Consider the following 15,583-nt stretch of genomic DNA (forward strand, 5'->3'; position numbering starts at 1 on the left):
CATCAAGCTGATTTATGTTGAAATAATACCTCCTTATGCTGTGCTGATGTAATACTGTCCCACAGAGCTGTGCGTTTCAGCACCTTATTACTTTAAGGGATGCTCCTCTGGCTTAGTTTGTGGTGGGAGGAATGCAGTGTTAATGTTTTATTATTTGAGACTAACATCCACACTCAACTTTGAGCTCTGAAGCATGTCATGGAAACTGGATGAAGTGCTTTTGACTTCATAATGAACAACAAAAATGTGGTTAAATATCCTGTGGATGCCAAGTCATTTGTTTTTAAACTCCATAACTTTGCTACAGAATACGTGTTTTAAAAGCACCTCGACGGCTCTGACGTGGGTCTTGGCGTACTTTTTATTTTGCTCCTGCAGAGCAGCTAGTGATCCAGCAGAGGGAACTGGGAAACCTAATTCCAGAACCATGCTGGTACTGACGCAAAGGAGAAAACAAACATCAGATAAAACCACAATGGCTTGCAAAGAGCTGAGGGCAGTGACAAAGGGAAGAAAAATCTATTTACCAGAGTCAGAGAAGGTGACATGCTGGGTTTTAAGGAAAACTTAAATAATTTGTCAGAACTGCCCCCTTAACACTGAGGTCGAGGATTTGCTCATTGTTTTCTGAGATAAAACAAGGAGAAAATGCTTGTCTAAGCAGTCAGGCAAACAGTCCTTTGTAGCCAGGTTCGAATGAAAATGGGTTCAGACTCCACATTTAGATAGTACTGCAAATTAGAGGCAGTTTAGTGAGGTTCCACAGGTTTCCTCAGAAAGGACAAAAATGAGTCAAGTCTAGAAGGAAACAATTCCTCAGGGACCCCAAGAAGCTTTGAAGAGCCAAAGTCACTGCTCCAGGCACTGCTCCAAGGTCTGTAGCAACAGTTTTGCAGTTGGAGTTACACACAGAACATCCTTAGCCAGAGACCGTTTAGGCTCACGAGATAGAGGTTACACTTTGCAATCCTATAGCCTACTGAGGGCCCAACAAGTTGCTAGCAGTTTTTTTGATGGAGAATCAGTAAAGACAGAGATTTGTGAGAGCTTACAGAGAATCAGGCAGAAGGGAAAGCTGGCACGCAGGTATGTTGAGAGGACCCATAGAGCTCTTTGTCACATACCAGGCTGTTCATCCTATTTCTCTAAAACAGAGCGGGTAGTTTTTAAAATTAATTTTTTAAATAAGGGATGCAAACCTGCTAAACTCGCTCCAAGAGTCCCCAGGTCAGCAAATGGATCCAGTGTTTGGGGTTTAGGCTGATGAGTGGGAGTGCTGTGGAGGGATCCTGTAGGACTGGTGGCAGCTGACTTACTTCCCACTCCTAGGCCACCTTAAAGGGGAAAAAAAAAATTATATATATATATATAAAAAAGAAAAAATAACTCAGTTTTTATCTCTATTTTACATGAGTGCAGCTCCTACCCAGTGCTCAGTCACATGATGTTAGAAGACTGCTGTTAAAATTAGGTGTGCTATTGTCAGGTTCCTTAGCAGTCTCAACTCAGCGTTGGCCCAGACTAGTTGCACACCCACTCACAATTAGGCTCAGCAATGAAAATGTTCCCTAGACTGTCTATGGTGACAGAGTAATTACGACAAATATATTTTAAGAACTAGAAGCCTTCAGGAAGCAACTTTTGGTAGGACATACTCTTCCAAGATTAGAAAGAATCATGCTATTGTTTAGTGTCATCCCAGGAATGCATAGCACTTCCCAGGTCCTTCTCTTGGCTCTACACTGGAATAAAACACAACTACGTACATCCTCACCGGGCACCTGTTTCCACTGCAGGTCCTGGTTTCTTGAGGAAGGAAACCCAGATTTTGGAACAGAAGGAGTCTGGGAGTCTCTAGCCAGACCCTCACCTGGATGACCGGGAGACCAGGGCAACAGGCAGCATAGCTGCTGCCGTTGAGCTGAGACTAACTAAAATCCTGATGGAAATTTTGTTGTATTAGTCAAAGTGCTAAGCAGCAGAAAGAGGGAACCTGTTCTCTGCAGTCACTGGTAGCATTTTCCTTCTGCTTCTCCTCTTCTCAGGGCTCCTTAAGGGTTTTTTGTTAAATGTTCTGAATTTTTATGATACGTACCTGGTTTGCTGGGCCAGTCCCAGCCACCGGAAACATCTGGTTGTATGGAAACCGTTGGTGTGCTAGAAGCTAAGCAGAATGATTACGTATAAATGTCTCAAAGTGTTTCAGCAAAACCAACAAAACCCACTGTCTATGAAGAGCAGGGGGCAAGGAGCAGAAGAGACAGTATTGCATCCATCTACCATTTGCTAATTAGAAGTTAAATTCTTCCCCACGATGGGCATTACAAATTTAATGGTTTTTTTCTGATCTCATACTGTGCAGTGGTAAGTGGGGAAGGGCACAGATTTATAGAGTTCATTTTATGATAGCTTTGGTCAGAGGCTTTATATACTTATTCATAAAAACTTTACCACCAGAATAACACATGGGGTTTTGTGTTTCTGAATACGTATCAACCCAAGAAAATATTCTACATGCAAAGGGCAAGGATGGAGAAAACCGATACAGCAAAACAGCCCACGAAGATGTAAACCAGAAAGAACACGCACAGTCCTTCCTTTAACCCTCTATCAAATAAAGTCTGTACATCTATGCAGTTCACCCTGCCAGCATTTCATTATCCGTAGACATTAGCACTGTAATTTAATACCTCATCACGCTGGGATACCATTTAAATTCCTTTCATTAGTGCAGCCGGCTCCAAGTGTGACCCAACCGTCTTATTCACAGAGTTAATATCCAATACTGAGCTTGGCAAAGCAAGGACGCAAGCAGTGCCAGCAGCACACTACTTCCCTCCTTTGTCATTTTGGTTTTCCAGTGAGACTGTTGCACCCAAGGGACATGTGGTAGATGATCAGACACAAACAAACTTGTATCCGAATGTGTTTCAGAGAAGGTTACAACATTAAATTTTGGCACGGGGGCAGAAGGGGACAACTAAGGAACATTTCAAACAAAGAGAAGAAAAAAGTCCAATAAAGAAAAGAAAATCCTTCTCTTCAAATAAGAGTCAAATTCAACTGTGGATTTGGCCAGGGTTACTATCAGAACTAAAGAAAGCAGATGCCTGTAACTAAAATCACCAAAGGATGTGTGTTTTCTCTAGCAGGCTTAATATGCCATGCTCTATTTAGCTCAATTAATGGTAGTTTGGTTCAAACGGGACCTCATAACCACAGGAATATGCAGGCAGACATTCTGCATGGTCTCTTTTTTCATGTATACAAATAGCTTATTAATTAAGTATAAAACTTGAGCAAAACTAGTCTCATCCTACCACACTTCAAATGATGAATATGCTTTAAGCCTGGAGACAAAAAGCCCTTTCCTGTTTAGTGGGGTTTCTGTGGTTTAGAGTCATTTTACGGTAAGCATCCGTTTGTACTTAATGGCTCCATTTAAAAGCAGCATTTTGCGTTTACTTAAATACACTAAAAGAGCCTCACTTTCTTACCCATGTGAAAGGGATCGCTGTGCACAGTTGGTGAAGGACTTCTTGTTGCTTGAAGGAAAGGATCACCAGGGACAGTTGATGAACCAAGAAAGGAACCGAGGAGGTCTGGACCAGTTTGCTTAGGGCTACTTCCAAATGGATCAAAGGCAGTGGCTGGAAAAACATATTTGAGAAAACTAAATCATTAACTTGTACAATGAATGTGCTTCAGGGAAAAGACACTGGTGTGTGGAGAAGAAAACCTAATACTTGCAGATACCAAATAGGAGACAGCGTGTGACTGTGGGAGGGCAACTAGAAAGTATCAGTACCCTAGCCAGAGGGGTCTAGGGGACCTAGAGAGCCACACAACTTGGTCATGGCAACACATTTGTTGATCCCATCTGTCTTTTCCAAAGAGAGGGGCTGAATTTAGAAGCAGTTGAAGTGAGTCTTTAGACACTTAGGCACTTCAGATGAAGTTTCAATGTGCAAAAATCCAGTTAATTCTCAAACTCCATATTTGATCAATTTGTTTAGCCTAATGTCTTTCACGTAAAAAAACCCAACAAGCCCAATCAACAAAAGAAGCCCCTATAAAGTCACTCAAATTCTTACTTGCCAACAAGTTCACAGTAAAGAGCATCCTGAACAGAGACACAATATATACTACCATAAGAAAGATACAATCCTCAGAAGCTACGCATTGTGTTAATGATGCTACTCATTACTTATGTTACTCATTGTTTACGATTCTTAATAAATTACTAGTCTTCACATATCTTGCAAGTTCTTATTCTTGCTTTCCTGGCTTGGGACAATTTAGCTGCGTGATACTTTTTCTTTCTCTTTCAAGCACCAATCTGGATCTGCAAAGCTCAACAGCAATATCCAGCAATCTTTTCCTGATCCTGTTGCTGCGCCTGTGCCTTGCAAGATGAGACGCGTGTCGGCACAACCTCCCACCCCCGGCAAGAGCTCTCAGACTGAGCATACAACAGCCACAACAAGATGAACCTTCTCCATACACAAGTGGCCCAATTTCTTCCACTGAAACTTGTGTTCTTCTCCCCTCTCCTGCCTCCAGTCCTCAGTCTCCATCTCCTCCCTCCCTTCGCAAAGCTCGGTACAGGTAGATTGTAACTGCTCCTGTGCCTTTCACTTCAAAAAACCCCATAGGCAAATCTGATGAGTGTACTGGTAGACAAACCTCCCCCAGCCTGCAGATTTTGGGTTTTTTTCTAGCTGAGAAAGGAGGACTCAAGAAGAGTCTTCAGAAATTGGCTGCATGGCCATCCTGTGGTAGGTGCTACCGGTGTATTCAGCCCCAGCATCGCCCAGGCCTGCACTCCTTAACAAAATGAAAAAAACACCGTTTCTGTACAAGGAAGTTGGCAGGTGTTGCAAATGCTTTAAGTTATTAGTTCCTGAGAAAAAGTTAAGTAAGCATATTGTGCTTTTTGAATCAGGTACATGTTGACAATATCAGCTCTTAAATTGTAACATGAAGGATTAGGCCCAAGCACACACGGGGAGGCTGTGCAGCTCAGTGCAGTGCACAGAGACCGGCTGTCAGATCCGGCCACTTGTTCACATTTTGCCTTTGGCAAAACCAACTGTCTGTTCCCGAGGCCCTCAGTGAATCTGAGCAACTTGGATTGGGCTCTTCACCTGTTCACTTACAACTGATTTTCACTTGCTCTCCTCTGTTCATTTAACCCTCCAAAAGATCCCTTTTCCTAATATCTATTCAACCACTCCTGCCAAGCCTGATCTCAATCTGTCTTTGGAGAAACAAAAGGTCTTCTCATATTGCCTCTATTCTCTGCAGAAAGACACGAAACAGCAGAACTGTATAGCCGTATTTCATAGTCCAGGATCAGTATCATAGCTCCAAACCCCCTAAAGTTAAAAGAGAAATTAAATTCAAACTGCTATGGGTCTACCCAAAACCTAAGAGGCTTTTTTTTTTTTTTTTAAATGAACACATATTCTCCTCATACGCATTATTGGACACATAGTAAGAGCAAAACTGATGATCTCCAGTAACTGTCAGTGTAAGGAGCCAGCCAAACACTTGGGTGAGCTCCAGTAGAGACTTTTAGGGAACAAACTAGATAATCTGATTTGAGTTCTTGACTATGAAGGTGCACCAACTCCCATCTCAGGGTAGAGCAGCTGGCTGACCTCTTGGGGTCCCTCACAGCTCTTAATTTTCATGAAATGAGTATACCCAAGGTGAATCCAACAGCCCAGAGCAGATCACCCGGGCGGGTTTCTCCAAGGATGTGCCCCACGTTACTCACTAGGCATAGCTACTATTACCTTCTCCTACCCTTGGGGACGGGGATGGGGATGCCGAAGCTGCGGAACGCCGAGGAGTTGACTGCACAGATCCAGGTCCCCCCACATGGAAGACCTCCTCAGCAGTGGGCTGTCCACTTTGACTCTGGGAACTTGGCCCGCCAACCCCAAACAAATCATTCAGCAAGTCTGAGTTGGAGGGGGCAGCGGTGGGCTGCGAGGGAAAACTCTTGCTCATAGGGCTACCATCCAGGCCCAGCAGGTCCACGTCTTCAGGCGGAGGTGGTGCTGGAGGCTCTTGCTGCTTTTTGCTGTGTTTTGGTGTCCCATGAGGCTTGTCACCACTGGCATTACTGTGCTGACTGGAAAGGGACAAGAGTTCGTCATCTGACTGTTCGCTTTCCTCATGCACCAACGCTGCTCGATCCTCTGAAGTGGGGTGAGAGCTACTTTTGTCAGATTTCTGATCTAAATGATGATTAAAAATAAAATTAGGTAGCTGTTAGTTTTGTCATCACAAAGATCCCATAAAAATCAGCTTACAAGAAGAACAAAAAGCTACTGAGAATATCACAGCAGCATTTTGCTATATTTTAAAATAAGAGTCCTTTGCAAAGATTAACGTAAAGTCTTTGCCGGTCTGTATTGTAAGGAGCCAGCTTTATTGATGAGGAAACAGAGACAGAGGTTAATTGATTCTCCTCAAGCCTGAAGAGTCAGCAAGTGTAACGTCCACAGATACAAACTGAATGAGTTTCTGGGTCAGGATGAAGCATCCAGAATGATCTCCAGCCATGCCTCAAAATCCAGGCAAAACAAGCCTCATTGTAAAGGAGTAGTGACATAAACCACCCTCCTAGCTGTGCCCACAAGGATCTCTTACACCAGGTTCCTACCTACGTGGCACTGATGCCAGAGAAGGAACGCTACCTTCAGCAGTGCTGTGAGATTTTCAAGGTGTTTGGAGTTATTAAACGGCCTCTCAGAGAAACCCTCTCGGTGCTACGTTCTCATAGCACTATATAAAAAGTGCAACATTAGCAAAAAGCAACTTAAATTTGGGTTTAGCATCAAGGAGGCCTTGGGGGAAGCTTTACAGTAGAACAATGTCAATAATTGTCATATACGCCACAAGCAGGCAATGTTTGAAGAGGATGTTGCAGGAAATTAATTCCCACTCAGTTGCAACATAAGGGTGTGACCAGCAATACGCTGTGATCTAATGGGAAAGACATGTTACAATCAGATCCTTCAGCCTGACTCTGTGCTCCAGGGAGGGGGGCAGGGGGGGAAGTTGTTGGTCTTGTTTGAAGCAGATTTTACTTTGAAGACCAGGTCTGCATACCTTGCCAGCTGAGAGATGAGAAGAATGCACTCTGTCCAACATTTCTTATGTTATCCTGGGGTGAATCAGTGGGACCTCTACCTGCAGCACAGAGCACCAAATAAATAAAATCAAGCAAAACAAAGTTCAGCATGCAGGTAAGCATGGACATCGAATAAATCTATGCAGCTCTTACCTGCCAAAGCAAGAGTGTCCTGATGCTCCTGATGAGAGGAGAAAAGAATGGTTGGATTGATGTCTTTTGTCGTGAAGTTCTCCCATGGGGGAGTTAATTCTGTTTGTCTATCAGTAGACTGTATTTCTATGTCCAGTATAACATGAAAAAGCTGAGGATATTTGTCTGGAGAGTCACAGGCATCCAGTTCAGGCCTAAATGGGGACAAGAGTTGCACAGTCAGAAAGGAAAGGATATTTCTGCTAAGCTATATAAAGCCTTTCAATATATGCATGCACACAGGCTTTTCACATTTCATCTGTGAATATTGCCCTTCAGCCTTCGTAAGGTTTTTATACTTCAGGTTTAATTAATGCTCAGCTTAAAATACTCACTTGGTGAATTTTAGTGTGGTTGTTCCCAGGGCTATGAATCCAGTATGAAATTGAATTTGGAATATTTGTGTGTTGGTCATCTGAAAAAACACAGAGCACCAGGCTGAACAAGTGCTTAAATTCATGAAATTAAAATATTTGTTTATAGCACATGCAGACATTTAGTTAAGTCTACCTTACTACCAGTTACTATATACACTAATCATAACTGCTATATAAGCTAATTCATTCTGCTCGTTCTACAGAAAGCAGAGCTTTTCCTTCTCAAACCCTTGATTTTTTTAATATATTTATTATTTATTACCCTGTTAATATTCCATCTGCCTTAAACCCTGCTGCTCCTGCCTCCATACAGCAGAGTGCCTCCACAGCGTTCAGGCATATGCCTTCTTTCCCTGCTTGTCTTTATTTCTGGGATCTAGTTGTCGCTTTAGCAGTTAAATGAAACCGATACCTGTTTCCACTGAATACATTGGAGCAACAGGTTTGTACCCCAAGAAAATATAAGACCATTCCACCTGCAGTAGAGGCTTCAGTAAAGTGTCATCTATACAACAAACGGCACCAAAAACGAATTAAGAAGAGAAAAACGTTCACTGGTCACTCTGCAACTTCAATATTAAGGTTTCAAACATATCATCAGGAAAATTATCAAGATCTCAGATTAAAGTATCAGTGGATAGAGAATGCAGCCACCACACCCAGCTGGTTGTGAGAGTCCAGGAATGGTTATGCCTCTCCCATCTGCAGCACCCCTCTGCAGGGAGAAAATGAGGTGGTACTCAAAGCAGGTGGGACAAAACTGGGGTCTTCCCTCAGTTTTTGTGCTTTAAGTTACTACTTGTAAGTCGTGTGAGTCGATTACACTACGTGTAAGACAAGTGAGTCGATTAACCCTCATCACTACAAAGGTTAATGGAGCAACTTAGTGTATGACAACAACTGATTCGGTTTTTGCAGATCCAGGCTTTCTAGTCTGAACAGACTGCATTTCCAAATTCCTCTTCCACAATCACAAGAGCCAGAGAACACTATTTTAAGGTCAGTCTCAAAGCCTAGAACAGCACAGACCAACACCTATTTTTACTTTCAGTACTGCTACTGTGTTATGGGAAGGAGACATCAGGGTGTGCTCACTCCAGCACTGCTCTGTTCTCTCTCCCTAGTTTCCAGTCTCCCATTTCTTTGTTCTGCTGGTATTAAGAGGCTTTTTGGCTATGAAGAGGGCAGCTGGCTGACCAGCCTGCTGCCTAAATGGTCTTTCCTATCCCCATGACTGATCCACACAAATTGCCTTTTTGCCCTAATGACCAAAAAAAGGTGAAGGCTGCTCTAGACCAAAAAAACCAGACACCATGCAGGAACAAAGGCTCAGTAAGTCATTTGAATTTGAGCAAAAGAAAGTCTTCTTCCATTTTCTTAGAGAGCACAGGTAGAGGCTTTGGTAGTGGTTTGCCCTGAGCTGGTTACTGATGGACAGTTTCTGTCTTCTACATCAGCTGGAAGGATCCTACACCCTGTCAGTAGACACCATCTCCATAAAGAGGTACCAGAGGCATCATGGGCTTCTCCACATGCAGTCCTTTGTTTTCACTTGGCGCTGCTCAAATTTGCATTATGTCTACTGTCAAGTAAGGAAACTTTCATCACAAATGCCATGTGCATTCTTAGACCCCATATTTAGCCATCTCTCAGTTAGCTGCATTGTCTCTACCGTGCAAAAGAAGTCAAACAAATTCCTACTTTTGCTTGAAGACGTCCCCCAATGGTTGATCTCATATGGTAGACAGAAACAACAACATCTCCATGGACAGTGGCTCCCAGTGGAATTAGGACTTTCCCTTCTTGCACGCGGTATTCTCTTTGAGGGGAAGAGAAGGAAATCCACAGTTAAGCTCCCTTCCACAATGCCATTACCACCCAGCAACAATGTCAACATAAAAGCTATCCCCTCATTCAGGCCAAGCAAGCAGAAGGTGCATTTAGCGCTCTGCTTAGTGTTAGGCTTAGTTGACACAGGAACATTTCACAGGGGAAACCAACTACCCCTATGAAGGTATCCCACTGCATGACAGCTTCAGACTCACTCTGGCAGTTTATTTCAACACTAGGCACTAACTTTCAATTAATATATGCTCTCCTTCATTTATCAGGCAGTCTGACAATGACCGCAGCACAGATATTAGACACATTGGAGCAAAATGAAAGACTCCTCATGTCAAGCTCCTAAGGAAGGTAGGAGATCACAGCAACTCACTTCATTCTTTCATACTCCTGGGAGGTGGTCAGGATTCTGGTTTCTCCGCTGAGAATGTCGCAGAAGGGCCGACATCCATTTCGTTGCTTGTTGAAACAGGGGACTGGGCTGAGGGTGACTGACTTGATAGTAAGTGGTTTGCAGTGAGGAATGACGGGCTTGTCTGCTATTAGATCACAAATGTATCCTATGTACCTGCAGACAGAGAAAGCCATTACTGAAATCTCCATCCCAGCAGACCGATTTTCATTCTGTACTTGAAATCTACCTTGAAATCCACTGAAAGTGCGACTCTTTCACAGTTCCAGGACTGGAGTGTCCATGTACTTCAGCATCCTTGCAGCTGGCACAAAATCTATGCTTCTATTTCTGTTTAATTTCAAAAACTGGAGCTCAAGAGGAAGGAAGTCGGCCTTTAGCTTTGAGCTGAAGATCATTTCTCCTCACCTTTTAGGAGAGAAGGTGCTGAGCAATGGTTTTTCTGGTTTACCAGTAGAAATTTGCCTTCTATTTTACATGCACATAGCAGATAAATTACTTTGTTAGTCATGTACTGAAGGATCATAATTATTACATACATAACACTATATCTTTGGTTTGCTCTGATAGGCAGCTCTTCCTCTGCTTAATGAAAATTGTAAAAAAAGACAATTTTACAGTGTAAACTCCTGTAACAGTGAAGCTGACATAGAGAGAGGGATTCACCCAGGCCCTGTTCACTACAGGTGTGTCAGCTTTCCTGAACTAGCCAGCAAAGCTATTGTAATATTTGATTTTGTTCCTCCATTACTGTTAAATCAATGTTTTTAAAATGGAAGCAGCCATAAACATCAGTTAAGACCTGTCAAAGCTAAGTACCATGGCTAATGCATGAGCACTGCTTGTGCTGCAATACAAATTCTGGAATTTTCAGTTTGTCACCTCCTGCCAGTGCCTTCAGGCTGGTCTGAGTGGAGAACCTGGAGCATGCAGCGTATACACCCCTCAGGTCATGTGCATTATTTTATAAAAGAATAGAATAATTCAGATTGGAAGAGACCTCTGAAGATCATGTGGTCCAGCTCTCTGCTCAGAGAAGGACCAGCTTCAAAGCTGTGTCTCGGAACTGGATTATGCTGCTGGGGGTGATACCCAGCCAAGGATCTCCAAGGACAGATATCCCACAGCTGCTCTGGCCAACATCTTCTAGTGCCTGATCGTCACTTTACCACTTATTTCTGGGGAACAAAATGAAGCCTGAATGCCTATCTCATCCCAGGGGCTAGGAACACATTGCCAAAACACACCCAACAGGTACTTGGGCAGTTTTCAGTGTGAGGAATATAGCCCGCTTGCGTAGCGTTTAGCCAGTACACTCTACCTCCTGTGAGATGGCCACAGTACAATCCCAGGTCTCTTTGTGTTCAGCAACTGCATAGCAGGGCCTGGATTAGAGAAGAGGTGACAGAAACAGAACATCGCACTGACCAGAACTGCTGAGGCTGCACGGCCATCCTGTTAAGGAAAGGGGCAGGGGGAGAAAATGTGTGTTAGTATCAGAGACAGCCTTTAAAATTCAGCAGAACACTTCCCACTCTTCCTTAAATCACATAAAATAATTTCTCCAGAAAGACTAGGATTGAGACTGCAAGATGATGAGGAATTCTCAGCGCTGTGTCATTTGTTCAGTGGATCAAAGCTAATATCCAGTAAGCAGTCAGAGCTGAGGATGGTTTAGACTTGTTTTGAAAACCCAGAAGTAGATTTCTTCTAAAAATGTCAGTGTTTCATGGCTGCTCCAAAGCTGTAGTATTATAATTATTTCAAACGTAGGCCTGGAACTGATCATAGGGGTCAGAATACACCCGTCCCACAGCTGCAGGAAGTCATCTAATAGAAATTTAACCTAGAAGAGTTCACAAATAAAAAAAACTCCAACCCAAGGCTCCTTCACCCAAACACCTCCACAAACCTCAACCTACAGATTGTTCCTGAAGAAGTCTATATTTCTTTAGGGTGATTATGGGGGAAAGTATGTTTGCTGAGTCAGATTGATAGACCAAAAATACAGAAAAAGCAGGAAAGAATCAAAGTATCCCCAGTGCCCCAGGTCCCTTCTATAACCAGGAACATATGAGGTGATGAACCATGGATCATACCCCAGCTCTGGCAAGACAAACAAAAAGAAAAAGCCCTTCCATCAGCTTCCACCAGAATCCAGGTCTGATGCCTGCATAGTTTTGGATGCACATTCATGGCACAGCGATGGGTACAAGAACCTGCTCAGTACTACCAGAGTACTGTGTCCCCCCCCAGCTCATCTCCTGCTTGTCAGAAGGGGCAGAAGGTCCCAGAAGTCAAGACTCATTTCCAAGGAAGAAGTGGGAAACCTGCTGCCCCATCAGGCAGGTAGTCCCCCTCAAAAGTCTGAACCACAAGTTAAAAGTTATACGAGCTCCTTGCAGTCATTTATTTCAGGCACCTTTTGGGCACTCCAGCCATACCCTAGGATTTGCCACACCAGAGCTGACCCAGACCCCAGTAACTTGCCGAGCCTGAGCACATGCTCGAGGTTAACAGGCTATTTGCTTTTTTAAGGTTTAGCCCCTGCCAGTTGCTTCCGAAAAGATCTCTCAGGTTCATATAAACTAAGTGGGCTTCTGCAGACTTCTTAGAAAGTGTTGGAAAGGACTCTCTGTCTGTCATGGTTTAACCCCAGCCAGCAACTAAGCACCACACAGCTGCTCACTCGCTCCTCCCCCCCACAGTGGGATGGGGAGGACAATCGGAAAAAAAACCTTGGTTGAGAGGGTTGAGATAAGAACAGTTTAATAACTAAAATAAAATATAACAACAATAATAATAATAATAATTAAATATAATAATAGTCATGAAAAGGTATATAACAAAAAGAGAGAGAAATAAAACCAAAGGAAAAAGAAAGAAAATAAATGGTGCACAATGCAATTACTCACCACCTGCTGACCAATACCCAGCCAGTCCCCAAGCAGCGATCCGCCCCTCCTAGCCAACTCCCCCCAGTTTATATACTGGGCATGACATTCTATGGTATAGAATAGCCCTCTGGCTAGTTGGGGTCAGCTGTCCTGGCCACGCTCCCTCCCAGCTCCCTGTGCACCTGCTCGCTGGCAGCATGAGAAACGGAAAAATCCTTCACTTAGGATAAGCGCTACTTAGCAACATCAGTGTGTTATCAGCATTATTCTCACACTAAATCCAAAACACACTGTACCAGCTACTAAAAGAAAATTAACTCTAACCCAGCTGAAACCAGGACACTGTCCTTTACAGCATTATCCTGATAGTCATTGCTCAAAGGGCAGTAAAGGAATTTAATTCTTGAACTAGATTTCCAGGACTGGAGGCATCAAGTGCATCTTTGTCTCTGTTTGAATGGAATTTGTATCCCGTAGCTGCTGGCTGTGCTACACAAGGCAGAAATGCCAGACTCGTACGTAAGGTTTGGGATCAGTCATTTCCTCTGTTCCTTCCAGTTTATGCTGATCAGGGCTGACAGCCTCACGGATTTAATTTAGGCTCCAGAAGCAAAACAGAACTCTCCTTTTGGGCATCACCGTCAATATTAAAGGTTGTATGGGGTAAATTACAAGTTAGTCATACAGAATCACACCACTCTCGTGCATCCCATCTACACATTGCCCAGTACTGAATATAACCCTTACGGGGGATTTAGCAACCATTTCATCTGTGGTGCACAAAGAGGAGCAGAAGGCAACTGGACTTCTTCAGCCAGGCCTGACAAGTAGCGACTGCAAGAGACTTTAACAATCTCAGTTTCACAGTTTGACAAAATTCCCAACTATGTGGTTTCTCCTCAACTTTCATCAGTAACCTTCAGTCTAGAGGCTGCAATTTGTACTGCGACTACTTACACTAAAATGCAAAGCCACAGCAGGCTGACAACTCTTACAGTTGGTTCTTGGGTGAAGTTCAAACCTTTTTGCTACTCGTCACCTCTAGTAGTTCACGGCTAGGATGACTGTGATCCCTCTTGCTTTGCATTCCTGCTTCCTGTTCAGCGTTACATCTTCCAGCTTAGCTATGCAGCTGCACATGGAAGATGATGTCCCTTTCCATGGGGGTCTGTTTTGTTACATTTCTTTTAGAAATTGTCACCATCCTCATACACAGAGTCCAGACACGCAATGTGCGCTATGACTTATGACTCACAAGTCTAAAAATTTGGTTACTTTCTGGTGTACTTACCATGCAGTGGATGACACACACGTTTTTGGGGTTCTGCTGTAGCCAGTTGTGCATGTTCTTACAGACGGCATAGAGGTTGTGCAGGCTGGGTGCTTGTCGTACTGGCCAGCTACATTCAGATACCTACGGGAATTGCACCATGAACAAAAGCCAGCTTCATAAAAGCATTGAGAAAGGCAGGCTTTTACAAATGCTTTCTGCCAAGAAACGTACTTCTCTTTTACAACCTAGACTTATGTGCTTGAAACCTACTCCATCTCTTCTTATGCATAATTCTGCTCCATGACTTTCATGAATTATGAGGAGACCAACAAAAAAGGATTCTCAGTTAAGTAACATAATATTGATGTATTGTCACTGACTATACATTTTTAAAATTTACATTTCAAGTCAGATTATCCTGAGTGGCCTTTCATAACACTCCAGTCTTCCAGCAGCACACTGATTTCTGCTATGTCTAAAGCCTTTGTTCAACTTGCCCCTAAAGACCATGGCTCTGATTTTCAAAGGATACTGAGCATCTGTTGTTCGCAGTCATTTTGTGTCATAGGATTTTCAAGCCCTATTTGACAGATACTAGACTGATGAAAGGGAAACTTCTGTTAAAAAAATATATATCTGAATAAGTATAGCTAAGATATGAGCCAGAAAAATGAATGACTTCTTAGAACTGAAAAACCACAAATTCTAAAGTATGTCTAGTTACTATTCATCGATGCACTAGTTCTAAGTCATAACACTTATCTCAAGAACAGTCCTTGCAGTCTCAAACAGCACATCAAATAGCCTTCTACAGACATCTCCGTTTCATCTGGTTTTAATTGAAATATCTTTTTTAAAGGCATTTCTGGCTAGAAGAAATTTAAAGGAGAAGTGTCACGAGGCTTGTCCTCAGACAAAGAATTGGTTCTTTCTCTCTGCTGACATTTGGATCCTGCTTAATGAGAACCAGGGGCAGGAAGGAGATGGTTTGTCCAGATGTTCTCAAATAGCCATATGATTTCCATACCTGACCGTTTCATCTCTCAGAGGAAGGAAGTGCTCCAGGTTTCATAAAACTTGTATTTAAGGTTCTCTCTTACATGGACCTGCACAACATCTTGGAGCAGAAACAGGAATCCTGACTCAAACCAGAGAACTACCAAGATGTGTTTTGTCTCAAACAACGGCTCCAGTGACACCCAGAGGATACAGGGACAGAGTGAGCGGGCGGCTCTGCCTAACCCAGCACAGCCGACCCGCTGCCAGCCTTCCTCAGCTGCCAGACCTCTGCTGAACAGTTGGGAGATTTTTGTCCAATCTAGTCTAATTAGACATTTGTCTAATTGCTTTTGGGACTCATGAAAGTTTTTGGTCTCCACAATAACCTGAAATTCAGCTGTGCACTTGGTGAGCAAGTGCAGGGTTGCGTTGTAGAAGCTACCC

At 43.2% G+C, this 15,583-nt stretch overlaps 1 protein-coding gene across 4 annotated transcripts in view; it reads right to left on the bottom strand.

The window, feature by feature from the left end:
* DNAJC6 (DnaJ heat shock protein family (Hsp40) member C6) overlaps window positions 1-15,583 on the bottom strand; it is a 52,710-nt gene that overhangs the window by 6,324 nt on the left and 30,803 nt on the right. For all 4 annotated transcript variants that reach the window (XM_074831808.1, XM_074831809.1, XM_074831806.1 and 1 more), the window contains 11 exons: window positions 14,159-14,281; window positions 11,292-11,425; window positions 9,932-10,126; window positions 9,418-9,535; window positions 7,675-7,754; window positions 7,301-7,494; window positions 7,126-7,206; window positions 5,802-6,248; window positions 3,498-3,650; window positions 2,096-2,164; window positions 1,200-1,334 (listed from right to left, as the gene is read on the bottom strand). In XM_074831808.1, the coding sequence (XP_074687909.1) occupies window positions 1,200-1,334; window positions 2,096-2,164; window positions 3,498-3,650; window positions 5,802-6,248; window positions 7,126-7,206; window positions 7,301-7,494; window positions 7,675-7,754; window positions 9,418-9,535; window positions 9,932-10,126; window positions 11,292-11,425; window positions 14,159-14,281 (1,729 nt within the window). The remainder of the gene's footprint in view (window positions 1-1,199; window positions 1,335-2,095; window positions 2,165-3,497; window positions 3,651-5,801; window positions 6,249-7,125; window positions 7,207-7,300; window positions 7,495-7,674; window positions 7,755-9,417; window positions 9,536-9,931; window positions 10,127-11,291; window positions 11,426-14,158; window positions 14,282-15,583) is intronic.

Source organism: Strix aluco, chromosome 8 (genome assembly GCF_031877795.1).
Source record: "Strix aluco isolate bStrAlu1 chromosome 8, bStrAlu1.hap1, whole genome shotgun sequence".
Classification (NCBI taxonomy): Eukaryota; Metazoa; Chordata; class Aves; order Strigiformes; family Strigidae; genus Strix; species Strix aluco.